Here is a 26824-nt window from a genome sequence, read left to right as displayed (position 1 = left end):
ACCAGCCCTGGCACAGCAGCACCTCCAGCCCTGGCACAGCACACCAGCCCTGGCACAGCAGCTCCTCCAGCCCTGGCACAGCACACCAGCTCTGGCACAGCAGCTGTGTCTGCAGCTCCCCCAGCTCTGGCACAGAGGCAGAGGATGTGCTCAGTTAGCCCTGCTGGGCTCGGGGCCTCTCTGCCAGCTGGGCTGGTGCCAAGACAGCAACTCTGCTCCTCCAAATTCCAGTACCTGAGCTGCTTCCAGCTCTGCTTGTCCATCCTTAACCCTTTCACTGCTGCCTGTCTCCCACAGCCTCATGGATGGAGTCACCTCTCTGTCCCAGAGCATCCAGAAGGGTGGACAGGGAGCAGTGAACCCAGCAGGGAGCTCCAGAGGAACTCTATCAGCCAAAGGCACAGCCCACATGGAGGAATGGCACAAGGACCTTCTGAGTTACAGACCTGGAGGGCTTTACCTGTGTCTGCAGCAGGTGTGTCCCTGCACCCCTGGGTTTAAGCTGACAGTATTTCCCTGCCCTCCTGCAGTAACACACAAAACATGGGAGCAGACTTAAGGGACACTGTTCCAGGGGAAGAGGTGTATATATTGGGGGGGGGGGTGTGTGGAGGGGGGGAGGTCCTTTCATAGGTATGGATTAAATTTGGGTTTCTCAGGACCTGGAAGATGAGCTACTTTCCCAGAGGCCAGGGAAGCCTGTCCCAGCATCTCCTGGCAGCACTGCTGGGATCATGCAGGCACCCCCAGCACGCAGCTCTAAGAGGGCTTCTGGGAGTCCTGTAAAGGTCTCACACATTCTGAGGCAAATCCCAGCTAAAGTTCCTGACACTGTGGCACAAACCCCAGAAAAACACATGTGTTTCTTCTAAACTTCCAGCTGGTCTTTAAATGAGAGGCCTCTGTGCTTCCTTGTGCATAGACTCAGCCCTTGCAGAAGTTCTCAGATGCCACAACCAGCAGGCACAGGGAGGAAGCTTCAGTCCTGCCTGCCCTGTCCCAGCCTGTGTACCTTCACCTGGCAGAGACAGACCCTGCAGTGCATCACCTGCTCAGCTGCAGACCTCAGAGCTGGACCCTCCTTGCAAAGGCACCGGAGAAGACTCCAGTTTGGTTCCTCTTCCCCAGGGGCTCACAGCTCTCAGCCCACAAACCACTTCAGAAAGGAGAGTAACTTCTCAGGGATCCTCTTGCAGTGTGTGATTCCCTGATTACAAAGATCTGAACTTTCCTCTAGTTTGTGAACCCCCAAATTTCCCACAGACTGGAGGCAGACACATAGCTCCACAAGGCCATGTCTGGCTGGCAGGGATGTCCCTCATCCCACCTCCCTGAAGGCAGATGGCCCTGAAACTACAACCATTAACCAACCTCTTATCTCTCTTCCTTTCTTCTCACTGATTTTTATCATGGTCATTTCCCTCCTCCTTTCCCTGAAGCTCAGCAGCAGCAGCACCTCCATTCCTGTATGCATCTCTCTCTCTCTCTCCCTAGACATGATTTAAAGTAACTAAAACAACAATCCTTATTCTTTAGGTCATCCTAAATATTGATTTTCTGTACTGCTTATAATGGAGAGGAACTCTCCAAGCAGCTTCCCAAACCCATACTCCACTTATGGAGTGACCTGAGAGCAGGAGTTTCTCTCCTATTTAAGAGCCATGAGCTGCCCACAGGCTCCCCAAGGGGCAGGAAGGTTAGAAGACATAAAACACATGCACAAAGTCTTTCAAAAGCACTGGGCTGGGCTGGAGTTAACTTTCTGCACAACAGCTCTGGTGCTGCTGTGTTTGGGTCTGTGCCCAAAGCAGAGCTGACAACACCCCAGGGCTCAGCTGTGCTGTGCCAGCACAGTGCCAAGGGCTGCTCTGGTCCTCACAGCCAGTGTTGGGCTGGAGGGGCACAGGGAGCTGGGAGGGGGCACAGCTGAGACCAAACTGCCCCAAAGGACATCCCAGGCCATACAGCACCTGTTCAGTGTATAAAGCTGAGGGAGAGAGGAGGAAGGGGAATGGAGTGATGGTGTTTGCTGTCCCCAGCCTCCATCCCATGGGAGTGAGCTCACTGTCCTGGGGGTGCTGAGCCCCTGCTTGTGGTGGGGAGCAGTGACTGAGTGCCTGGCTTGGCAGTGCACCTACAGCTCTGCTTCGCCTGCTACCCTGTCTGTGTCTCAAACCACCAGTGTTCACACCTTTACCCTCTGGATTCTCTCCCCCATCCCACTGGGGGATGAGTGAGCAGCTGGGGGGGCTCAGCTGCCCCCTCCCAGGACAACCCACCACACCTGACACACATATTTTCCTCCTTCAATCTCTGCTTTCCTCCTGAATGACACTCCTACCAAACACTGCTATATCACACAGACTTGTGCACTGTTGTGTGTGTCACAACTTCACCCAAACCCTGAAGGTCTCAGCCTGAGAACCATCAGCCATGTCCTGTCCTGCACCTGCTGTGATCCCAGCTGGGTCACTGTGCAATTCCAACAGGAAATACACAGGCCTGGCAGCTGTGGGCCATTTCTTCCCACTCAACACACCTTCAGGGGCTTCTGCTGACAAACCCCACGCTGTTAGAAACATGCACACACTGTATTTTGGCCTCACTTTTGTGCTGCAGTATCTAAAGTTGGGAACACCATTCTCCTCTGTTTGGCCTAATTCTGGAACTTTGACCCCACGAAGCAACAGGAGAGTCCAAACCCTTTGCAGGAAGTTCAGGTTTGATGCCTCACAGACCTTAATGCAGTTGTTTCATGTCTATGTCTGTGATATATAAATATTTCTCAGTCGGTGTTTCTCTAGGACAAGTGTGTGACTCAGTAGGGATGAACATGCAAACAGCTCTACCAGAAACAGTGAAAGAAACCTAATTCCTAAAACTCTGAAGTGTTCTCCCAAGTCCTGAGCACCTCCTGAGCAAGGGGAGTGTAGCAGCTGTCACTGACAGTCTGTCCTCCCACAGAGCTCCCACCCAGGGCCCAGGGATGCCCAGCAGGGACGACACCTCACTCCTATCCCTAAAAGCCTAGGAGAGTGGTTAGGGGTAAAAATACCTGTGTGCTAGAGACATGTAAACTGCTGTACACCACGTGTGAGGGGTGGAGTGGGGATTCCTGGCCAAGGGACAATCCTGGAGTGCCCCACTGGTGTGGCTGGGACACTGGAGGGAGTGTGCTGCACTCCTACAGAACATCCCTCCCTTTGGGATGCCATGGGGACCTGCCTCTCCCAGCAGCTGCCAGGCTGGTGTGGAGAAGCCACAGATGCTCTCCCACATTGCACCCTGCAGTGCAGCCCAGCAAAGCCACGCTCTGAGCCCAGCACCAGGCTGACAGGAGCAGAGGGACCCAGGCCCCACCGTGTGCGCAGGCACCTCCAGAGTGATGTCTCCTGTGTCACATTTGGTTGGGACTGCTCAGCTCCAAGTGTGCTGCATGCAGAGAGGAGCTCCAGGAGATGCCTGGGAGCCCCCCCAGCCACTCGGAGCCCTCCAGCAGACTTCTGCACAGCCATGGAATTACCAACCTGCTGTGCAGGCTGCTCCTCCTTGCCATCTGAACTCCCTTTCCTCCCTTCACACACACATGTGCCCTCAGCGTGGCTGGCCAGGCCCTAGCCCCACCAGCCCCCTGCCCAGCCACCCCAGCTAAGCAAACACTGGTGGGAGTGGGAGGCCTTGGATGGGGAAAGGAGCTGTGCCTTGGAGCAGCCCTGCACTCCTCCACCTCCTCTGCAACCAGCAGCAGAGCTATATTAAACAAACATGCCTGTCCTCTTTGAAGTTCTGCTTCCCTTGAACATGAGCTCATCCCAGGAGGCCCCAGGAAACCATCAGTCTCCAGGGAGTTAACTCTTCACAAGACTCCCCAAGTGCCACCAGCACCTCAGTCCAGGATGTGAGCAGAGCTCATTATAACCACAGGAGCACTGACCCTCTGCTTATCTCTCTGGGCCTCCCTGATTTAAGGGGGATCCCCAGCAGGAAAGGAACCTGCCTGATTCCACCACGTCCTGCAGGCTCCAGGCTGGAACACAGGGAAGGTGTGTTTGAGCTGGCGGAAAGGGGATCCCACTGTAGTGACACATCCTCCAATCCTGCCAAGAGCAGCACTCTCGAGTCTGGGAGGACTGTGCTCAACTCTCCCAAACAGCAGGGCTGGGGAGTGAAGGAACAAGGGAGGAAGAGAAAGTTCCCAGTACTCTGTTATTTTGGTTTAATCCCACAAAGTGGAAATTACAAAGTCTGGGGCAGGTGGGGGATGTCTCTCCTGCCATGGCTGCAGGGAAAGGACTAAAGGGAATGTCCTCGAGCTGAGACAGGGCAGAGTCAGAGGAGATGTTAGGGAAATGTTCTCCCTTTTAGTGTGTTCAGGCACTGGGATGTTGCCCAGGGAGGTGGTGGAGTCACCAGCCCTGGAGGTGTTTAAGAGGTGTCTGGAAGTGGCACTGGAGGCTATGATTTAGGGTTTAAGGGTTAAAGCAGTGACAGGTTAATGGTTGGACTCAATGATCCTAGAGGTCTCCTCCAATCTTGATTGTTGGAGGAGATTCTCATTCAAAAGGGAGGGAAGAGCCACAGAAGGGGGAGTAAAATACCACAGACAAGGCTGATCCTGACTCCACAGCACTGCTGCATGGCTCATGCAAGCCTTGCCAACCCCTGCTCTTGTCCCAGGACTTGAAAAAAAGGGCAAAGAGCAGAAATGTGCCTGAGAGCAAGGGCTGCCCCTGCCTGGGAGTGGGAAGATGTGACTTTGAGGGTCATTATTTGTACACCAGCAGGAACTGCAGAGTCACTGCTGATGGAGCTGATGGAGCAACAGGGAGAACCTGCCACTGCCACATGCCAAGGAGGGAGTGCAGGAAGCTTCTCAGGATGGCTCCAAGTTACCAGCACCAGGCCCACGACGGGGTGTTATTTCTGGATAATAACTGGGCTCTGCTCACTCACAGCCCTTAGCAAGGGGAAGCATAGAGCTTCCTGCACCATGGGGGAGATGGAGGTTCCCACTTCTCCTGAGAAGGCACCTTCCACCCCCACTCTACTGCCAGGAAAGCTCCACCCAACACAAATATGCCTTTAGCCACTTATGCAGTACCTCAGAAGCACCTTGGAGATGCTCAGAGAGAGCCCCTGACCCCAGGGCACTGCTGGAGGGGTCGGGCACTGGCCAGGAGAACCCCAGAGCCCTGCAGAGCCTGCAGGGTGGCAGTGGGCAAACAACCAGTGGGAAGAGAGGGAGAGGCTGGGAACATCAAGGCCAAATGGAGAAATCCAAGCCAAACAGGAATCATCCCCACCCAAGTGGATCCCCAGCTTGGTTTGCACACGGGCCATGAGAGATGTCCTCAGGCAATCCACAAACACAGACCTTGCAGCATGGAGCACAGAGCTCTCACATCAACGGCAGCATCAGATGGCCCTGGATTTTCCAGAGGAACAATTTTGTCAGAGCAAGGCCTTTCCTCAGCAACCCTTCAGCTCTGGCACAGGCTGCTTTCCTGCCTCTCATTTCTCTGACAGGCACGTGCCAGCCAGCAAATGCCAGAGGGATATGCCTGGGGACAGTGACAACTCCCTGGGCCTGAACACAACTGCAATGTGACTAAGCTAGAGATGTGTCTGAGGATCAACACAGCCAACGCTGAGGGCCTCTGCATGGCAGCACATTCCCTAGTCTACCCAACAATCCCAGTCCTAGGAGCAAGGCAGGTACAACCTGCACCACACCTGCTCTTCCCACAGCCACAGCGTAAGGCAGAGCAAGAAAACCATCACAAATTCAAACAGCACAGTCCTGCAGCTTCAGAGAAATCAGTACTCCACTATAGACAATCCAGTCCCCAGAGCACAACTCCGAAGGAATATGTGTTGCAAAGATGCAGGAAAGGCTCCAAGAAAATCCTGAAGAGGAGCAGAGCTCAGCAATGCTGCACAGCCCCAGCACTGCCCAGAACCATCATCCTGCCCATCCTTATGGATAGTTGCTCCCTAGCACCTCGACCCCAGGCTGCTTCCCTGCCCTAGGTATGATCTGGGGCCTCTGCCTGTGCTGCTGCTCTCTGAGAGCTGAGTGGAGGAGGAAGCCAGCTAAGCAACAACATGGGCCTTACCTTTAGTACCAGGGGGCTGCAGATTATCTCCAGTCAGCGAGCACCAGCCTACGGGAAAGATGTCCCGGGAATCATATCGGCACCAGTAATCGAAGGCACCTCTCCAGCCATCAAATGTTATGAGGACCTCAGAACCTCTCACCTCCCCAATGGTGGCCGGGCAGATGAAGTGAGGGTTCTTCCTGTCCACTGCCTCCAGCTTCATACCTGTCTTGAAGAAGTTTTGGGATGGAGATGGTGGTTCCTGCAAGAAGAAGTGGAAAATGTGCTCAAAGGGCTATGTCAGTGTGTTCCCACACCAGGGCTGTGTCCTCAGCAGCAGGAGTCACCAGCCCTGGAAGTTTATAAGAAGTGTCTGGATGTGGCACTGGATGATATGGTTTAGGATTTAAGGGTTACATCAGAAAAAGTTTAAGGGCAGTTTTGGGATGGAGATGGTGGTTCCTGCAAGAAGAAGTGGAAAATGTGCTCAAAGGGCTATGTCAGTGTGTTCCCACACCAGGGCTGTGTCCTCAGCAGCAGGAGTCACCAGCCCTGGAAGTTTATAAGAAGTGTCTGGATGTGGCACTGGATGATATGGTTTAGGATTTAAGGGTTACATCAGAAAAAGTTTAAGGGCTGGACTCGAAGATCTTAGAGGTCTCCTCCAATCTTGATAATGGGGAGATTCTATCAATCTATACTGCTGTCCCTTGATCAATTGAAAAGCCACTTGAGAAGACACACAACTGGACACCATAAACCAACATAGTGCATCCTTTTACATTCATAAATCTATTTCTGTCTTTGTTCTTCAAGCAGCTGGCAGTGTTCACAGCCAGGTTGGCTAAAGCCTTGAGCAACCTGCTCTGGTGGGAGATGTCCTTGCCCAGGGCAGGGGGTTGGCACTGAGTAATCTCTGAGCTCCATTCCAACCCCTAAAATTCTATGATTCCAAACTGACCTCCATGAGCACCTGAAGAAGGGAGTTAGTGGGCTGGATTTGAACCCCAAGAGATGTGTACACACTGGCACAGCTACATAGCCTTTTAGGTCAAGGCAATGAAGTCCATTACTGCCTGCTCTGCCCTCACCTGGCTGCTGCACCAGCCCCAGGGAGTGTCCCGTGAGCACTGTGCCCTGGGACTGTTCTGTCATGCACTACGGGTAGAAAACAGAGCTCCAAAGACAGAGCTCCATAGGAAGCTCTCCCCTTGTTATCTCAGAGCAGGAAACCCTGAGATATGACAGTGTCTCTCCATCATTCTTCCCCCACCTCCAGCTCTGTGAGAGATCTGCCATCTACCCCTATGTGGGGCTTGCTCTTGCAATCCACTTCACCAGGCATCCCATCCCAACCTATCCCCCAGCATACACCTCTAGCCTGGCTTCTCTCTCTGGCTGCACTAAAGGTGTGAGAACACAAACCATGGCTGTGCTGCCTCACAGCAATATCTGCTCTGGCACATGGAACAGTTTCAGAGGGGTGCTGACTTTCCCATCCTGTATTCCCCATTCTGAGGAGCACCTGCAGCCTCAGTGAAACACAAGCTCATGTCTCAAGCCTGAGCACAGAAGCCCAAGTCACTTCCTTAGCAGAGCTCTGGCTGCATCCTGACATTGCTGTGGCACAGCTGGAGAGGGCACAGGTCTGTCCCAGAGCAGCAGCAGTGTCACCTCCTCGGGCATCAGCCCAGCTCTCCCCAGACCCCAGCTCTGACGTGCTGCTCTGCAGTGAAGGGGCCATGCCACAAGGGTGTGCAGAGTCAAATACCTTGTGGAAAATCCGGACAGGAGCCATCTCTGCTCCATTCAGAGTCTTCAGGAGGAACATGGGCCAGGAGGAGGCATTCAGCCGAAAGCCTGCGGGGAAGGAAGCAGAGAGGACACCGTAAGGCTGTGGGGGGCACTGGGTGTGGGAGCATATCCCTGCTCTGATTGGAACTGTGATCCCACTCCACCCTCCTCCTCATGCTGCAGGGTCTGCTTTGACCCATTCCAGATCCTCTCAACACAAAGCATGATGTCATTGAAAAGAAACATCTGGAGGTGCCTGACTGCAATGTTCACTTGCTGTAACAACAGTCTGTGCACTGACCAGGCAAAGCTGGTCAGCTGGCAGCTCCAGGGATGCTGCTACAGGGAGACATGAATCAGCAAGTGGATGGAATCCACTATTCAGGCTATGGAATTTCTGACTCAATAAGGAATCTCAGCTTCTGGGTGGCCTCCTCCACCCTCAGTGTGAGCTGCAGGCAAGCTAACCTGAAGAAATAAAGAGGCTGTGGCTTGGCTGGGAAACAGATATAGCCATTCCAGGGAGGAATGGCAGGTTTGAGCTTGACACCTTCTGTGAAAGAGAAGTAGAGAAATAACAGGAAGGGCTTATGGGAAGAACAAAGCAAAGGCACATGCTCTGAGTCTGTGGCTCTTGAGTATGACTACACAACTGGCAGAAGGTTCTGCACATCATGAAACATCTCTGCTAAATGTGTATCTTCCAGCACAGGCAATTTATACTGCTCAGCTGTGTTTGGTCTGTGTTTGTCAGGTTTTGAAGGTAACCCTGGGACAGGACCTTGGCAGAGCAGCCCATGCAAAGCTTTGCCAAGGATGCAATGCCAGAACACATCTTGCTCAGAACAGGCCACTCTGCCAGCCCTGTCAGAGCAGCTTGGAAACCAACCCAGCAAGCCACAGCCTCAGGGAATGGGGAAGCTCAGCTCCCAGAGGGGCAAATATAACCTTTTATGTGAATCACACGATCTCCTGAGCTGGAAGGGATCCCCAAGGATCATCAGTCCAACCCCTGCCCTGCCCAGGACACCCCAACAATCCACCCTGGGCCTGAGAGCATGGGCTAAACATTCCTTGAGCTCTGTCAGCCTTGGGGCTGTGACCAGTGCCCTGCAGAACTGTTCCAGTGCCCAAACACCTCTGGGGGAAGAACCTTTGCCTAATCTCCAGCCTGACCCTCCCCTGACACAGCTCCAGACCATTTCCTGGGTCCTGTCACTGGAATTATCTATGTAAAGAAGGAGCAGCAGCTGCTGAACATGGGAAATACTACAAGGAACATAAAAAATCCTTGCTGGTTTTCCTTAGCCCTTGCACTCTGCAGGCTGGAAGGACAACTGCAGCACTAGCTCTCTGTTACTTGTCTTTATGCTGGGTGTAAGAGAACCTCTCTTGTCACAGAACCACAGACTGGAATGGGTTGGAAGAACCTTAAAGCTCATTTCATCCCACCCCTTGCCACGGTGGACACCTTCTGCTAGCCCAGGCTGCTCCAAGCCCCATCCAAACTGGCCTGGAACACTTCCAGGGATGGAGCAGTCACAGCTCTGGGCAAACTGTGCCAGTGCCTTACCACCCTCACAGGGAAGGCTTTCTTCCTAACATTTAATCTAAACCTGCCCTCTTGTCTGGTCCGAGGTTAAGCATGTGCCACAGTCCAGAGCCAGGCACACAGAGCAGATCAGGGCACAGAGAGCAGAGCTCCCAGCCCTCTCCCAACCGCTGCTCCTCTCCTCTGGAACACACAGCAGCGAGTTTGGCTCTGGAGTTTGTTCCCCTTGGTGACATCTGCTGGCACAGTCCAGGCACGGCACGGAGCAACCCACGGGGACAGGTGGGCCAGGTACCCACACCTGATGGGCTGCACCCTGGGACTGAGACTTCAAACAGAGGCACAGCAGCAGGCATGAAGGGAACAGAAAAAAATGGCAGATTTGGTGCTAACATAAACATGGAATCATGGAATGGTTTGGGCTGGAAAGGCCCTTAAAATGCATCTTGTTCCAATCCACTAGCCCAGGTTGCTCCAGGCCCTATCCAACCTGGCCTGGAACACTTCCAGGGATGAGGCAGCCACAGCCTCTCGAGGCAACAATCCTGAGCTTGAGCTACAAGGAAGGCAAACAGCTCACCTCAGTGTGGAGAGCTTTCATCTACACTCTACATCATCTTCCTATCCATGTCATCATGTCCACATGGAAATCCAGACCTCGTGTGGGATACATCTGTCTGTGTATGTGCTCTATGTCAGTGTAGGCAGGCGCAGGCCATGAGCCTCTGTCCCAAGCACAGATCTATACACCACCAGGGTCCTTCCCAGCACACCCCCTGCGTTACAGCCAAACTCACCCAGGGGAGGCTGCAGCATCCCCCCATTCTTCTCACAGTTGCCAATGGGCTGGAGCTCAGCAGAGTCCACCAGCCTCCAGAAGTCGTTCTTGTTGTCGCTGCCGTCGAGGCGCAGGCGCAGGCGCGCGCCCGTCAGCCCCACCACGGTGGCAATGCACGTGGACGTGGTGTTCCGTGGGTCCTGAGCCTCCAGCTTCATGCTGATCTTGAACTCATTGGTGGGGGGAGTGTATGACTGCACAGAGAGGAACAGAGAGTACTTAGTACTTAGAGACACCAGTGCCTGCACCTGCTCAGGGACAAAGTTCGAGCACTAAGAGCATTGAAACCGAGTCCACCGAAGCCTGAGAGTATCCTCCAGACACAGCTCAGGAGCACAGAGCACACAGAGCAGCACAGGAAGCTCAGCAAGCCCTGGAAAGTCTGCACCACAGACCACAGTCCTTCCACATTGCATCATCTAGGGAACCACACTCTTCTCTTGGAGTCACACAATCATTAAGGCTGGAAAAGCCCTCCAAGATCATCAAGCCCAACTGCTCCATCGGTGCTGCGAAGGCCACCACCAACCCATGTCCCCAAGCAGCACATCTCTGTTTTTTGAACACTTCCAGGGATGATGACTCTGTGGGCAGCTGTGCCAGTGCCTTACCACCCTTTCAGGGAAGAAATTTTCCCTAATAAGCAACCTGAACCTCCCCTGACACAGCTTAAGGTGCATCCTCTTGTCCTGCCGCTTATTACCTGGGAGTAGAGCCTGACCCCACCTGGCTGCACCTCCTGGCAGGCAGGTGTAGAGAGCCAGAAGGTCCCTCCTGAGCCTCCTTTTCTCCAGGCTGAGCTCCCTCAGCCACTCCTTGTGCTCCAGCCCCTTCCCCAGCTGCATTCCCTTCTCTGCACACACTCAGCACCAATGTCTTTCCTATTGTGAGGGTCCCAAACTGCTCCCAGGATTCAAGGTGTGGCCCCACAGGGGGATCAGCCCTGTTCCTGGAAGACTGACCCAGCCAACTCAGACCCAAGCAAACACTCCCTGTGCTGCTGCCCCTCTGCCCAGCCCTAGGTGTACCCCAGCTTCACTCCTGCATACTCAGCACTCAGCACGACCTCCTCTGTGCTCAGCACCTGCTGTCCAGGGGCTGCTATTCCAGTCACAAAGACTGGGGGAATTCTGCAGGAAATCTTATGGGGCAGGACCCATCCCAATCAGGATCCCAGCCTACTCAGGACCCTTCCTCTAAGGGCCTGTGCTTGGCAGAGTAAAAACATCCTCTGTCCCCATCATGCACATCTGAGAGTAAAATCCTCTCTGCTGCTCTAAGATTTGCATGACCTAAATGTATCTCTTCTATCTTTGCTTCAGCACACTTGGATTTCTATCAAGTCTCTGATATCCTCAGGTATCCTCCTTGCAAAACTACAGGCCTGTCCCAGGCACAGAACTCCTGGGGCCGCAGTGGAACACTGCCCTTGACCTTTCTTGCTTTTACTCTCTTACCTGCTTGAAGCAATGGGCAGGAGCTGGGATGGCACATGTCTCTTTCAGGTATTTCTCCCAGGTGAAGTGACCTGAGAAGTGAAAACAACAGGATTCAAACAGGAACAGATGAGCAACGATCTCAGAGCTGGCCAGACCCCTACCAGCAGCAGTTCTGCACTGCTCACAGAGGAGGTGCTCACAGGCAACACGTTTTCATCAGGAACCTCTGATGTTTGTGAACACAGAAGATTTACAGCTGCAGCTGACAGGCAGAACAAAGCCCAGTGCTGCCTTCAGCATCCTCCTGCCTCCACATTGCCTGGAAGGGGCTGCACAGAGCCAGGATAACAACCCACACCTTCATGGGAAACACGCAGCACAGATGGGAGTGCATAGAGTCCTCCAGACAACTGCCCTGAAAAACCATTGTTAAACACATCACCCAGACTGGGGACTGCCCACGGTCACTGTGGGGTACAAGGAGTCCAAACTGGCAGCTGGAACTGGGTGATCTTTAAGGTCTCTTCCAACCCAAGCCACTCTGTGACTCCTAAATCGTCAGGAACCTGCTCTGTGCTGACTGTATGGTCCCCCTGTTTCAGCACACACAATTCCTGCCCCACAGGTCAGCAGCTTGGAGCAGGGACCAGTCAGTCCCAGCAATCAGTGGACAGGGCAGCAATTCACTTCCTGAAGTGCCCATGGAGTGCTCAGCTTGGGCAGGATGGGAGCAGGGACCCTCCAAACAGGGATTGTACAAGGACAGGCTGAGAGAGTTGGGGCTGTGCAGCCTGGAGAAGAGAAGGTTGTGTGGAGAGCTCAGACCAACCTGCCAGGAGCTGAAGGGGCTCCAGGGAAGCTGCAGAGAGACTCTTGGTTAGGAACTGCAGGGACAGGATAAGGAGCAATGGGGAGAAATGGAAAGGGGAAATTTAGGTTAGATCTTAGGCAGAAGTTTTCCCTGTGAGGGTGGTGAGACACTGGCCCAGGTTGCCCAGGGAGGCTGTGGCTGCCCCAACCCTGGCAGTGTTCAGAGCCAGGGTGGCTAAAGCCTTGAGCAACCTGCTCTGGGGGCAGGGGCAGAGGGCTGGGACTAGAGGATCTTTGAGGTCCATACCAACCCCCTTAACATACTATGAAACTCTGATTTACTGAGCTCAGCAACTCACACCCAACACCAACTCTCCTTCACCGAGTGCTGCTGTCGGGGGAAGCTCATTTCATCCCTGCCTGCAGCTTCCCCACATGCAGCAGGGAGGGTGAGACATATGCCACCCAGGGAAAGCTGTGATTAAATGAGGAATTAAAAGCTCCTGTGATCTGAGCAAATCATGACTTTTGCCATTTAAACTGAGCAGCTGGAGAGGATCCTTCCAGCATGACATTCACTTGTATTCATCTCAACAGCTCCCAGGAGACCACTGTTTTCAAGGCATTTCAGAAGCATTGGTGGCAGCACAATTCAAGTCAGCCCCTGCCTCTCTGAGCCACGGCAAGTTTGAATCAGTCTATTTTCCAAACAAAAGCTGCATTAAGGCTGTTTTAGTTACTGCAGTGCACATCACACCTCTGAAAATTAAGGCAGTAAGGTCAGCACTCACTGCTCCAGTACTGCCTCATGCACAGAGGAGCCTTCATAATCCACAGGTTCCAAATAAATAGAAGGAATGCTGCTTTCTTGCCACCTCCCATGCAGATGACTAGCAGACTGTTAGACACAGGGAAAACAAATGGAAAATACAGTTTGGTTGCCACATTGGCTAAGGATCTCTGTGTACAGACTGACAGCAGCTCTCCATGCTCCAGAGGACTCAGTTCCATCCTTTGGAAATGTTTTCCTTTCAGTCAGTCTCACACCAGGTAAATAAAGAAATCCAGTGAGTTACTGCAACGATGCTCTCACAAACCAACATGGGTTTGCTTTAATTGAAGAGATGATTTTACACTCAGGTCAATGAAACTCCTTGTATGAATAATGTGGAGCAAACAGGCAGAGCAACTCCCAGCCTGGAAACACCTCCTGCATCCCATCCGTAGCTGTGGTTGCTGATCTGGGCTCCCAGTCCAGGATGGTCCTGCAGAGTCTCCTGACCCTGGAGCAGAGTATGCCCACAGTGACAGCAGTGGGTGAGCAGTGCCAGCCTCAGGCCCTGAGCCAATGGCTTGAACAGGATCAGCTGCACTTGACAATTTGATTTGAAAACAAACCCTCCCCTGCCCTCAGCTGGTTTCAATCCCTCCCTATTAAAAGTAGTCATGGTTTTAATCCCTCCACTTTTCACTCCCTTCACACCAGGCCAGGCTGTCCTGCTCCCTGCAGCAGCTCACCCCACAGCAGAGCCACACTGCACCACCCCAGAGGGAGCAGTAAATGTCTGAGGCAGCTGTAGCCTCTAAAAATATTGTCTGGGCATGGAACTGATTGGGGATTAATTGTAGAGCCTGTTGGGACCCAACCACCATATGAAGACACACACAGCACTACAACTGCAGCTTCTTTAGGACCCAAGGGAACGTCTGGAGCTGTGTCAGGGGAGGGTTAGGCTGGAGATTAGGCAAAGGTTCTTCCCCCAGAGGTGTTTGGGCACTGAACAGCTCCCCAGGGCAGTGGTCACAGCCCCAAGGCTGACAGAGCTCCAGGAGTGTTTGGCCAATGCTCTCAGGCCCAGGGTGGATTGTTGGGGTGTTCTGGGCAGGGCAGGGGTTGGACTGGTGATCCTTGGGGGTCCCTTCCAGCTCAGGAGATCCTGTGATTCTCTGATTCTTATTACTCATAGTTGTGGTAATTTATTTGCAAAGAAAAGCAGCAGAAAAACCTTTCTAAACTGTAAGAGAAGACAGAGCTGATAGATCAGCATTCAGCCTCCTCTCCCTCCCTCTCTGTGCACTCCCAGCCACCTCCTCACACACACACACAGCACAACCAGCACAGGTACAGCTGCACTTCTCTTTCAGGGTTACTCTCAAACCAGGACAGAAATTGCAACTGGAGGCTGCCACCACTCCTTAGGCATGAGAGGAAACTGCACAGAATATAGGGAATGGGTTCAAATTAACTCAGTGATAGTATCTAGCTCACAATATAACCTTTTTCAAGCAGGAATTTCACAGTTCACCTAAACTTAACCAAATCAACAATCAGCTTTGACCTAAGAACTGCAGGAAGAATGAGAAGAAAATAGCTTAGCACAGAAGTTGGGTTTTTTTACAGCAAAGGGAGAGCTGTGAAACAAAAAAGCAGGATGCATTGAGGCTTCGCTGATGGAGGAGAGCACCAGACCTGAGCCCTGTGCTGAGTGTGGTGGAGGAGGGATGAATCACACCTGGAGCTCTCACCCTCAGCTGGGCTGTACCCAGATCCTGCTCAACATACTGATCCCTGCACACTGCCAACACTCAGCTCCCCTGGAACCTCTGACACCCAGGACACCAAAGCTGCTGGGTGCCACCAGTGCCATTCTGCAGCCTCACTCTGGGTGGAGGCTGTAAGGTCAGAGGCAAACAGAACATCTTGCTTGGCTTGCTCCTTAGCACTGACAATTGTGTTGTATTTTATATTCTCTCAGTATTCTTACCCACATTAACAAACTGGATGCCTCACTGCAGAGGGACAGGATGGGTCAGTCTGCCAGATGCTTGTTTCTGAGCTGGCCTGGACATGTAACTGTTTCCTCAGTGTGGCTCAAAACACCCAGGTGGCTTTTCTGCTCTGCACTTGCCAGGGAATCACTTCAGCCAGGCCTAAAGTGTCCCTTTACTGGGGATGGAGCAGGAGTGTCCAAGGCCAGAGCTGACTGTAGGGAATGAAATCCTCTCTCACCCTGAAAAGCAAAATGCAATGCTTGCTCCTCTGCTGCTGGTGTCCAGTACAACATGCAGATTGTCCTATCAGCCCAAAAATCACTTTCTATTTCACCTGTCTCTTCCTTTTTCCTGTTCCCTCCCCTACCTTGCAGAGCCACAAGCTGGAAGGATCCCTGTTGGAATGGACTGTGATCCTCTGGATACACAGAATCATACCATGGAATGGTTTGGGTTGGAAGGACCTTAAAGACCATCCAGTCCCACCCCCTGCCCTGGGCAGGGACACCTTCCACTAGCCCAGGGTGCTCCAAGCCCCATCCAACCTGGCCTGGAACACTCCCAGGGATGGAGCAGTCACAGCTTCTCTGGGCAACTTGTGCCAGTGCCTCAGCACCCTCACAGGGAAGAATTTCTCCCCAATATCCCATCCAGCCCTGCCTTCTGGCAATGGGAAGTCATTCCCTGTGTGCTCTCCGTCCAGGCCCTTGCCCAAAGTCCCTATCCAGCTCTCTCCAGCACATCAGATCTTCTTCACAGAAACAAATGAGGGAAAGACACTTAAGGACAAACACTCCGTTTCTGCAATCATCTCTGTGAGCCAAGCAAGAGCCAAGGATGGTGTCCCTGTGTCTCCTTGTGGAACTGCCACTTTGGTACCTGTCTGTCACTTCTGCTGGCCTTGGGAAAGCTCCTTGCTGTGTGCTCATGCCAAAGGGAGATATTACTTGCAGTCACAGTCAGATCTGGGCTCTGATATCTTAACCTTCAGAAATATTTACTCCAAACCAAACACTCCACACCCCCAAAGGAGTCAAACTCCAGTAGCTGTGAACAATGCAGCTCTGCACCCTCATGTTTGGATTCTCCTCAGGTTGCATTTAATGTTGATCTTTTGTGCAGAATGTAAATGAAGATGGAGGTTCTGTTTGTGTCTTTAAGTGAAGTCTGGTTTGGACTCCATTAGCATTTCAGCTCCCCAGGGGTCATCAATCCAACTCAAACAATGCATGTGTGCCTCAGGTCACATCTGGGAAGGAGAATGTGCCCTGCCCAGATCAAGGCTCTCCAGCACAGTCTACAGCACATATGTGTGGTGCTAAGGAGCAGCAAGGCAGCACAGGAGACCAGCAGTTTGAGCCAACTCAGTAGGAAGCTGAGCAGAGAATGTCTGGGCTCACACATCTGAAGGTGGCAGTGGCTGTCCCCAATGTCTGAGCATGGCTCTGCCACCACCCAGCACAGCTCCTGCCTGTCCCACCCCTTCTAACTCCCAGGCACTTTGCTCAGTCCATCAATCCATGCTCCACTGGTACCAGCTGCAATGGGTAACACAGGCCCCCTTAGTCACTGTCCTGCCCAGCAGAAATGGGACAATGTGAGAGCCAAAACTAACAGCTTTCAAGCACCAGCACAGTGTCTGCTTTCCTGCTCCTCAGAGCTGCCCCAGTTCAGTGTTAGCTTTGAGCAGAAATCCTTCCAGCCTGGATTACAAGGTGCTCCATGCCAGAAAGCTGCTGCAGGGTCACCCCCTCATAGTGCAGGACCACAGACTGGTTTGGGTTGGATGGGACTTTAAAGACCATCCAGTCCCACCCCCTGCCATGGGCAGGGACACCTCCCACTAGCCCAGGTTGCTCCAAGCCCCATCCAACCTGGCCTGGAACACTCCCAGGGATGGAGCAGCCACAGCTGCTCTGGGCAACCTGTGCCAGTGCCTCAGCACCCTCACAGGGAACAATTCCTTCCCAACATCCCATCTATCCCTGCCCTCTGGCAGTGGGAAGCCATTCCCTGTGTCCTGTCCCTTAGGTCCTTGTCCCAAGTCCCTCTGCAGCTCTCTTGGAGCCCCTTGAGGCACTGGAAGGGGCTCCAAGGTCTCCCTGGAGCTTCTCTTCCCCAGGCTGAACACCCCCAGCTCCACAGAGATGTGCACCCAACCTTTGGGCAGTGTGGGCACTGACCAACAGCTCATCCTCTGACACTTGAAAATGGTGCAGTGGTTGGAGCAGAGGGGAAACTGCCATGATGCTCCTGACTATACAGAGGCCATGTGAGCTGTGATGGTGCTCCACAACGTCACATGGAGCTCAACATGGGGTGACAGAGGTGATAATAAACTTCCTGTCCCTGGAGAACATTCTTCCCCAACTGTGATCCACAGCACTTCAGTGTAAGATTAGACAAGGGCAGACAAGATCATAGAATAGAATCACAGAATCCTTAAGTTTGAAAAAGACCTCTAAGACCATCATGTTCACCACTAACCATGTCCTCAAGCGCCACATCCACATGTTTTGTGAATGCTTCCAGGGATGATGACTCCACCACTGCTCTGGGCAGCTGTACCAGGGCTGGACAATCCTTTCAGCCAAAAAAACACTCCCTAATATCCAATCGAAACCTTCCCTGGCACAACTTGAGGCCGTGTCGTCTTGCCCTGTCCCTTGTTCCCTGGGAGCAGAACCTGACCCCACCTGGCATGCTGCAGCTTCCCAACATCCAAGCCACTTTACAAAAGGGAGAAGGGAGGAAGAAAGAAGGGGGGAAGTAAAACGGGGAAGAAAGAGGATAGGAAGAAAGATGAGGAAGAAGCAAGAGGGAAGAATGATGGGGGAAGAAAAAGGAGGAAAGAAAGAACGGGAGAAAGAAGGGGAAAAAGGAGGAGGAAAAAGAAGGGGCAAAAGAAGGGACAAAAAAAAGGGGGGGAAAAGAAGGGGGAGAAAGTAGTGGGCAGAAAGAAGGGACAGAAGGGAGCTCTCTTACCTTGGTACTGGGAGGGGGACTCTGCCGGGCGGCTGTACTTGTGCTTTTTACCATCTTTCCAATCTATGGCTGAGACAAGAAACACAGCATTTGTGTCAGTGAAAGGCCCCAGGTAATGCACTCTCCAACACTGTCTGCTTTACAGACACTGCAGGGGAGAGGAGTAACCTCCTGCCATGGCCCCAGGTAACATGCATGATTTGCCTTCATCTGTGGGGTGTGTTTCCCTCCTTAAACAGCTCAGGAGAAGTCCTGATATGAGGTATCTGCATTTTCCTGCCTAGTTGCCACAACTCAGTGTTCTCCCCCAGTGACAAGCAGTAACACAAAGAGCAGCAAACTGCTAGAGCTCCATCATTTTAGCTATGAGGAGAAGGACTTGAGAGGAGTAAACACATCAGCCACTAAAAAGAGCTCATGTGGATCTCCTACACTGAGAAGTGGAGCCTAAATTGCTCCTTATTGTCAACTCCAGTCTTACACAGCCTCAACCCTCTCTGGAGATCAGGAAAGAACTACCCTGAAAACCTGCACAACTGCCCTTTCCATGCACACCACCAAGTTTCCCTGTTCCCTGCACAGCTCAGGGGAGAGCACAGCAAAGCAGCACCAGCTTATCTGAGCTGTCTTTGCTCACAACAGCTTTGGGCCTGGAGTTCCAAAAAGAAAGTTCCCAAGAAGAGCTCTGCAAAGTGAGCAAGAAGTGGGGAATGCTCATCCTTGCCTCCAGCCCAAGGGAGGGATGGCAGATCCCTGTGCCATGGCAGAGCTCACCCTGAGCTCCTATACCCACTGCTGCCTGCCTGGGCACCCTGGCAGTGCTGCTGCACACCAGCTCGACTTTACAGAGCATTTCTAGGGCTCTTGTAAACAACAGTTTGTGAGTTCTCTGAGACATGCCTTCCCCCACAAAAAGCAGCTCCTTGCGAAAGGAAGAACAAAGAAAACAGGACAAGTTTGAAATCTGACAACTAGCTGGAGGAGACAGGCCATGAGCTGCTGCTGGAGCGGCCTGGGGAGGTTTCAGATGTCTGGAATTGCTTTTGGAATGTTGTTTTTGCAATCTTCTCCTCTTGACATGTTCTTTTCAGCACAGGGGACAGGATGGCATGTAGGTTTTACACCTACCCCTCCCTCCAGTAGCCTCCAACTGCCTCCAGCCCAAAGGAGATGTCAAATCAGCACCCCTTAAATGAACACCAGGGACATGTGGAGCATGGCCACAGCGTCACAACATGGCCCAGACAAAGAGCCCCCTGGGAGAGACATAAATGAATGCCAAGGATGGAAGGACACCCCTCCTGGAAATGCATTACCAGGAAGGACAGCATTCTGCCATCTCCTTAAGAAAGCAAGAATAAAGCACATGAAGTATTGAAGTTAGAAGCAAAAAAAGTCCCTGGATGGGTAAGGTTCCACTCAGTGCTGCAGGACAGCTCTAACAGCATCTGTACACTCCAAGCAGCCTCTCCCCATGTTCTGCAGGTGAAGGTACAGTTTGTTCCTAACCTTTACCATGCACAACTCCTCATTAAGCAGCCTGCAAAAGCAGCAGAGAGGGAAAGAAACACAGCAATTTCTGCAGGCAAAAAAAGCAACAGCAAAAGTTCAATGCATTATGCAAAAAGCAGGTAAGTAGGACAGGAACCCACGTGTGTACCATGCAGGTGTTGCCTCTGCAACCTACAGCACAGGTCACACAGCCAGGCTGGCTGCAGGCACTGGGCAGAGGGAATTAGCTGGGGGTGAGGCTAAATGCAGCCAGCCCAGGCCACAGGCACACTGCTGGCTGATCAAGCTGCCTCCTTTCAGGCCAGGCCCTGCAGCTGCCTCGCAGCAGGGCTCCCCGTTCTCCAATGCCTTCATTTATTTCCCCTTCATTAAGGGCCGAGCGGCTTTGGGAGGGGGATAATGCTGGTGGAAGATGAACCACCACTGAAGCAAAGGAGATACTTAAAAAACATCAAGGCAGGAGAGAAATCTCAGAGAGAAATCTCCTGCCATAAACCTCGGCAGTGAGGATGGAGCAGATGTGAACAAAGAGCTGCGGAGGATGCAGCGTTCTCCTGCCTATCCCTTCCCCCACCCCCGGATGAGATCACTCCAGTCCAGAACACATTCATGGCACAGCACTGAAGGAAATCAATATTTTTGTGGAGCACAAGAAGCCTGAGCAGCTGAGCTGCAGGCAGCCTGCTGCTTGGGGGTGCATGGCCCAGGGGTGTGAGGGGCTGAGGGACCTGGGAAGTGTCCGTGACACATTCCCTCTGCACAGGGAGGGCTGGTCCCTCTTTCACGCCTCATTAGAGGGGGAGGCCTGTGCCAGCAGGGACAGTCTGCCTCACGCTGGGAGCACTGCAGATGGTGTTGCTGTGAGCTCTGCAGAGCACCCTCAGTGCTGACCCTGTGCTCCAGGAGCTGCAGGACTGCCCTGGCATCTGCCTGGCTCAGGGGTGGACTGTGTGTGGTTTAAGTGTTCTCTGCACACAGCTCAGTTTTGGGCTTCCAAGCACACATCCCCCAGGTAACAGGGGCTCAGTGCCCTTGGCTGTGCCAGGCAGCACTGCTCACCTTTCTGAGGGCCTGGTTTCCGCATTCTACCACCTGCTGCTGGCCTGCTCCTGGCACTGGCTTGCTCCTGGAGAACTGCAGATGTCTAGGACAAAAGAAACACAGATTAGAAGATTCCTCCTTTTGGAGCAGAGAGTCATCTGCACCATTAACTCAGCACACTGTGGGGGGAAACACACACTCTGTCACCAAGGGTTGCACGAAGCATTTCCAAGTGCACACACACAGCTCATTCCACCCCCTGAAACTACAAGACTTCCCCAATTTTTGGACAAATTCAAACTCATGGCAGCAGGATACACACATAACTAAGTGTGAGGAGCACAGTCCCATCTCCATGTCCACGGAAGGAGGAGCTGCTCCTACTCACTAGGGGAGGCAGAGCTAAAAATTATGAAAGAAAACACATGGAAACATAACATTAGCTCAGGCAATGCCCAGCTCATCACTTGCAATTGAAATTGCTCACAGCACTTCTGGGGAATAAGGCTGAGAAATTGGACAATGACCCAGGAAATACTTTTGCTGTTAGCACTGCCATGAGTGGCCAAGTTGCTCTGCATTTTCTTTCCTTGCCTGGACTGTCCTCAACAAGCAAAAGCATTTGCAGTTTTGTTATAGGCAAATATTCCTGAAAATCAGAGTTGCTGAGAGGTGTGTTCTGGACACACAGAGGGAGTCCATGCTCGGTGCCTGCTGCACACACCAAGCCCTCCCAGAAAACACCCAAATGAATAGCTGAGCCACAAACAAGCCCTGAGGAAAGCCAGGAAAAGCATGTTTTGACACTCCAGTAACTCATGAAAGATTAATTGTGTCAATCTAAGTCCATTTTGTTCGCAGTGGGGCAGACAGGAGGAGGATGGAAGCAAAAGCTGTCTCAGGGCTGAGTTGCTGCTTAAAGGGTTATTTACAGATCCAACTTGGGGAGAAGTTGGGATCCAGAAAAGCAGGATTTTTCCAAACCTAAGAGAAAGGAAGAGTTTAATTTTCTAGAGCAGCCCTACAGCCTTTACATGCAACACTCTGAGAAGGAAAATACTACAGGACTATTAAATTCTAAAGGAAAAAACTCCCTGGTTGCTCCTAACTCTAAACCCAAAGGTGCACAGTAGTCTCTTAGTGCCTCTCCTAAATACTGCATGTGTCTGTGCACACTTATGAAAGGGGTAAAGTTTCTTTTCCTTACAATAGCAGAAGGCAACCTACATGTGAAAGGTTATTTACAACTTTTAAAGCTTCTTTTCATGATTTTCTGCAGTCCCTTTTATTAAAGACCAGCAGTGCTGGCAGGAAATTTGCCCAGCCATAAAGCCCAGGCTGAAAAGTGTTCTAAAAGGCACCAGACAGGCATTCCCCACCCCTGGCTCTGCCCCTCTGCTCTCTGGAGCACTTTCTGAAGTACCTGAACACATAAATCTCACAGGTGTTCCTGTGCCACTCCAAGGGCTTATGAAAAGCTGCTCCAGTTGGAGCACCTCAGAGCCCTGCAGGGATGTGTGACATTCCCTGCAGAAGTGTTGGGAGAAGAGTTGTGACCACGTTCGAGCTGCTCAGAGAGGATCTGTGGAAGGCTGTGGCTTGGGATAAGGGTGCTCTCCTGTACCCTCCACCCTCAGGCAAATGGAATAACCGTCATGAGGCTCAGGGGAGACCTTACTGCACTCCACAACTCCTGCCAGGAGGTGCAGCCAGGTGGGGTCAGGCTCTGCTCCCAGGGAACAGGACAAGAGGAAATGGCCTCAAGCTGTGCCAGAGGAGGTTCAGGCTGGACATCAGGGAGAACTGCTCCGTGGAAAGAGTTGTCAGGCATTGGAATGCTCTGCCCAGGGAGGTGATGGAGTCACCATCCCTGGAGGTGCTCAAGGAACAACAGGACATGGCACACCATCCCTGGAGGTGCTCCAGGAACAACAGGACATGGCACGTGGACTGGCATGTGCCCTGGTCTAGAGGATGTGGTGGTGTTTGGTCTCAATGATCTTGGGAGGTCTTTTCCAACCCCAATGATTCTGTAATTCTGTGATTCTGTGATACTGGTAAAGCACAGAGCTGACTGCTGGTGTCATGCTGCAGCAGGCTCCCAGCAAGATCTCACACCAGAGAGAATCAGAGGTTGGAAATGTCACCCCTACTAAAATAAGTAAGTAAATCATAGAATCCTAGAATCCTAATATGTGAAGGGGTTGAAATGGAGCTTAGAGACCATCCAGCCCCAACCCCCTGCCCTGGGCAGGGACACCTCCCACCACACCAGGTTGCTCAAGGCTTTAGCCAACCTGGCTGTGAACACTGCCAGGGTTGGGGCAGCCACAGCCTCCCTGGGCAACCTGTGCCAGTGTCTCACCATCCTCACAGCAAAAACTTCTGCCTAAGATCTAATATCACTTTCCCTCTCCCAATTCCTCCCCATTCCTCTTTGTCCTGTCCCTGCAGTTCCTAACAAATAATGAACACATAAATAATGATAATATACAAATAAATGGTGATTCTTCCCCAAAGAGGGAGACTTAAGCTACACTAGGCCTCCAGCTCCACTGAGAGCCACATGAGTGCCAGCCCAGGGACACTGCACTCCAAAACATGCTCCCAAGGAATGTGACAGCCCCAGCCTGACTCCTGCCACCCTTTGCTCCCCTCCACCACAGCTCAGCCCCCCTGTCCATCTCACACCACAGGACAGCAACACATGGATTCAGCCTGCAAAAACACAACACAAAAAATATGCAAAATAATTAGTGTGCTCAGAGCCCTGCAGTGCCCAGAGGAGAGGCAGAGCCAAACTCCATCACACAAAGCTTCAACCTGCCCACCCCAACAGCCAGATGGGAGGCACTGTATCCCTGGGATAGGGGCAGGTCCAGGGATGTCCCTGGATGTCCTTCTTTAGCCATGGAGCCATTCAGCCCTCCTGAATGTGCCAGAATCCCAGAATATTCTGAGCTGGAAGGGACCCACCAGGATCACCAGTCCAACTCCTGCCCTGCAACAATCCACCCTGGGCCTGAGAGCACTGGCCAAACTCTCCTTGAGCTCTGTCAGGCTTGGGGCAGTCACCACTGCCCTGGGGAGCTGTTCAGTGCCCAAACACCTCTGGGGGAAGAACCTTTGCCTAATCTCCAGCCTAACCCTCCCCTGACACAGGTCCAGCCGTTCCCTGGGTCCTGTCCCTGGTCCCTCTGCTGTCCCCAGGCTTTAATGACACTTGAGCTTGGGAATTGATACTTCTCACTGGCTGTAATTTATAGCTGCTCAGAGGAGCTGTAAAATCTCCACCCTTGGAGATACTCCAACCAGCACTAGCTCCTGCCCAGAGCAGCCTGATCCAACTCTGGAGCTGAGCCTGACTTCAAAGCCAGCCCAGCTCTGCTTGGGGCTTGACCAAACAACCTCCAAAGGTTCCTTCCAGTCTGAAACACGCGATGATTTTATCTCACTGGCAACAGACTGGAAAGCACGAGGCTATAGGCTCTGGCAAAGCTGGAATGCCTCAGTGAGGACAGACTTCAGTGTGGAGTGAAGCAAGTGAACAGCAGAACAGGCAAGCTCACAGGAGCACTGTGGTATTGACTGATGTGGCCTTTAATCCCTTCGGGGACTGAAGACTAAAAAGATATGAAAGTAATAAATAGCAGACCCTACAGTTTGTTATTCAAGGGGGGAAAGTGGGCTATCCACAGAGCCAGACCTGCTGGAATGACCTCAGACACAAACAGGCCCCTGATGGGCACTGGTCAGGTGGGTCCATGGCACAGAGAACACAATCTGATCAAGTGATCATCCCCCTAGACTGGGCACTGGGGAGGTCCCAGCTCAGTGCTGTGCTCAGCTTTGGGCACTCACTGCCCAAAGGCCATTGAGGCACTGGAGAGAGTCCAGCCAAGGGCAACGAGGGCAGCAAAGGGCTAGAGCACATGGGCAAGGGCTGAGGGAGTTGGGCTTGGTTAGCCTGGAGAAGAGGCTCAGGAGTGACCTCATGGCTCTCTCCAGCTCCCTGACAGGGGCTTGCAGAGAGGTGGGAGATGTCTCTCCTACTATGGCTGAAGGGAGAAGACTAGAGGGAATGGCCTTGAGCTGAGACAGGGCAGAGTCAGATTGGATGTTAGGGAAAATGTTTTCCCTGGGAGGGTGTTCAGGCACTGGGATATAGCCCAGGGAGGTGGTGGAGTCACCAGCCCTGGAGGGGTTTAAGAGGCACCTGGAGGCACTGGAGGATATGGTTTAGGGTTTAGGGGTTACAGCAGGGACAGGTTAATGGTTGGACTCAATGATCTTAGAGGTCTCCTCCAATCCTGATGGTTCTATGACTGTTGCAGCAAATAAAGCCCTTGAGATTTGCAGCACAAGCTGCAATGCTCCAGATCCTGACACTTACACAGAGCTGCACACCAGAGTTCAACTGCACTTGTTTTCAAAGCTGTTTCTCCTGCTTGTGGAAATCAAGATAATCTCACAAGCACAGACCTCAAGTGTTAGAGGGTGTTGGTGTAGCCTGAAAGGACAGATCCATGCACAAATTCATTTCAACAGGATGCTACCTCCAAAATGTACAAAGGCCAACTGCTCTGCTGCCTTTAGTAGCAGATAAAGTGCCTTTCCCAGAATTTCAAACAACTTCCACTTACTCAGATATCAAAAGTGCCAAGGGCTCCACTGTACTGTCATGGGCTCTAGTTCCCCATCACTCCTCCAGGACAGCAGAGTGAGTACAAACACTGAGGCATAGCAAAACCTGAAAGCAGAGAGACAAAAAGTTTGCATTTAATTGCAGCAAGGCTAAGGTTCCCAACTGCATTATTCATGTTCATATTTAATTCATTTAAAACAGCCCAATTTAAATCTAAAGACAGCTGTAACAAACATTCCCACTTGCCATGAAGCAGTGCAGAACTTGACACAATTTCAGTTCAGTACACAGCACTGAGGCTGTTAAACACCTTTGATAGGAGGAAGATCACATCAGCTGAGCTGATAGAAACTAGTTCAGCTTTTGTAAAGTGAAACGACCACACAAAGGAGGATTGAAAAGACTAGACCTGATTAGTAATGAAAAGGAGACAGACCACAGGAGAGGCAGATAAAATAATGAGCAGCATGAAGGGAGTGAACTGGGGACTCCAAATTATCCCATCCCAGTGCAGCAGGGCAGACCTACAGAGCTAAACAACTCCCAAGTCTGTACCAGGGAGAAGGAAAAGTTGTTTATTGGAAACTAACAGACATGCAAATTCCTCATGAAGTTATCAAGAGAAGTGAACGAGTAACCTTAAAAACGAGAAAGACTGGAAAGCAAACCAGCATTTCTGATGGTGTTAAAGTATGAGACATGCAGGCCATGGGCACTCAGGCCTCAAGGAGGAGCCAACTGCAGCTGTGGTGCCCAGCCAAACCCTGTCTGCCAAGAAACATAAACCTCTCCCACTCCCACTGCAGCAGCACCAGCAGAGTCATCCAGATCCCCACGGGAGGTTCATGGTCAGCCACAGCACCCTAGAGCCTCTCCTGGGTGTCCATACATAGCCCCAGCTGGTCCCACCCCTGCCCAGGCACCACAGGAGCACATCTGCATGGGCTCAGCTGGGCAGCACCTCCCACCACAGAGCCACATCCCTGGGTGCCACCAAGAGACCCCCAGGGTCCCCCAGGCTGCTGCTCACTCCCCTGTGCAGCCCAGCACAGGTCATCAAATGCTGGGACAGAGCATGGGTGTCCATACATAGCCCCAGCTGGTCCCACCCCTGCCCAGGCACCACAGGAGCACATCTGCATGGGCTCAGCTGGGCAGCACCTCCCACCACAGAGCCACATCCCTGGGTGCCACCAAGAGACCCCCAGGGTCCCCCAGGCTGCTGCTCACTCCCCTGTGCAGCCCAGCACAGGTCATCAAATGCTGGGACAGAGCACAGGGAGAGTGGGGATGGGAGTGAGTTTTGTCAGGGGAGGGTTAGGCTGGAGGCACAGGGCA

The 26824-nt window shown here is 52.4% G+C and overlaps 1 protein-coding gene across 1 annotated transcript; it reads right to left on the bottom strand.

Moving 5' to 3' along the window:
- Nucleotides 1–6116: 6116 nt before the first annotated feature.
- On the bottom strand, nucleotides 6117–20884 carry LOC103798215 (polycomb protein SCMH1-like; the record flags this gene model as incomplete). Its single annotated transcript, XM_009070466.1, has 6 exons — nucleotides 20860–20884; nucleotides 18289–18357; nucleotides 11740–11810; nucleotides 10242–10476; nucleotides 7870–7958; nucleotides 6117–6360 (listed from the first exon to the last, which is right to left on the bottom strand). Coding segments are annotated over exons 1-6 (733 nt in total), but the record flags the coding sequence as incomplete, so codon positions are not given.
- Nucleotides 20885–26824: the final 5940 nt, after the last annotated feature.

This window comes from Acanthisitta chloris, unplaced genomic scaffold, assembly GCF_000695815.1.
Source record: "Acanthisitta chloris isolate BGI_N310 unplaced genomic scaffold, ASM69581v1 scaffold5022, whole genome shotgun sequence".
Lineage (NCBI taxonomy): Eukaryota > Metazoa > Chordata > Aves > Passeriformes > Acanthisittidae > Acanthisitta > Acanthisitta chloris.
Note: the sequence above shows the minus strand (reverse complement) of the source record. Positions and strands in the feature narration are given on the sequence as shown.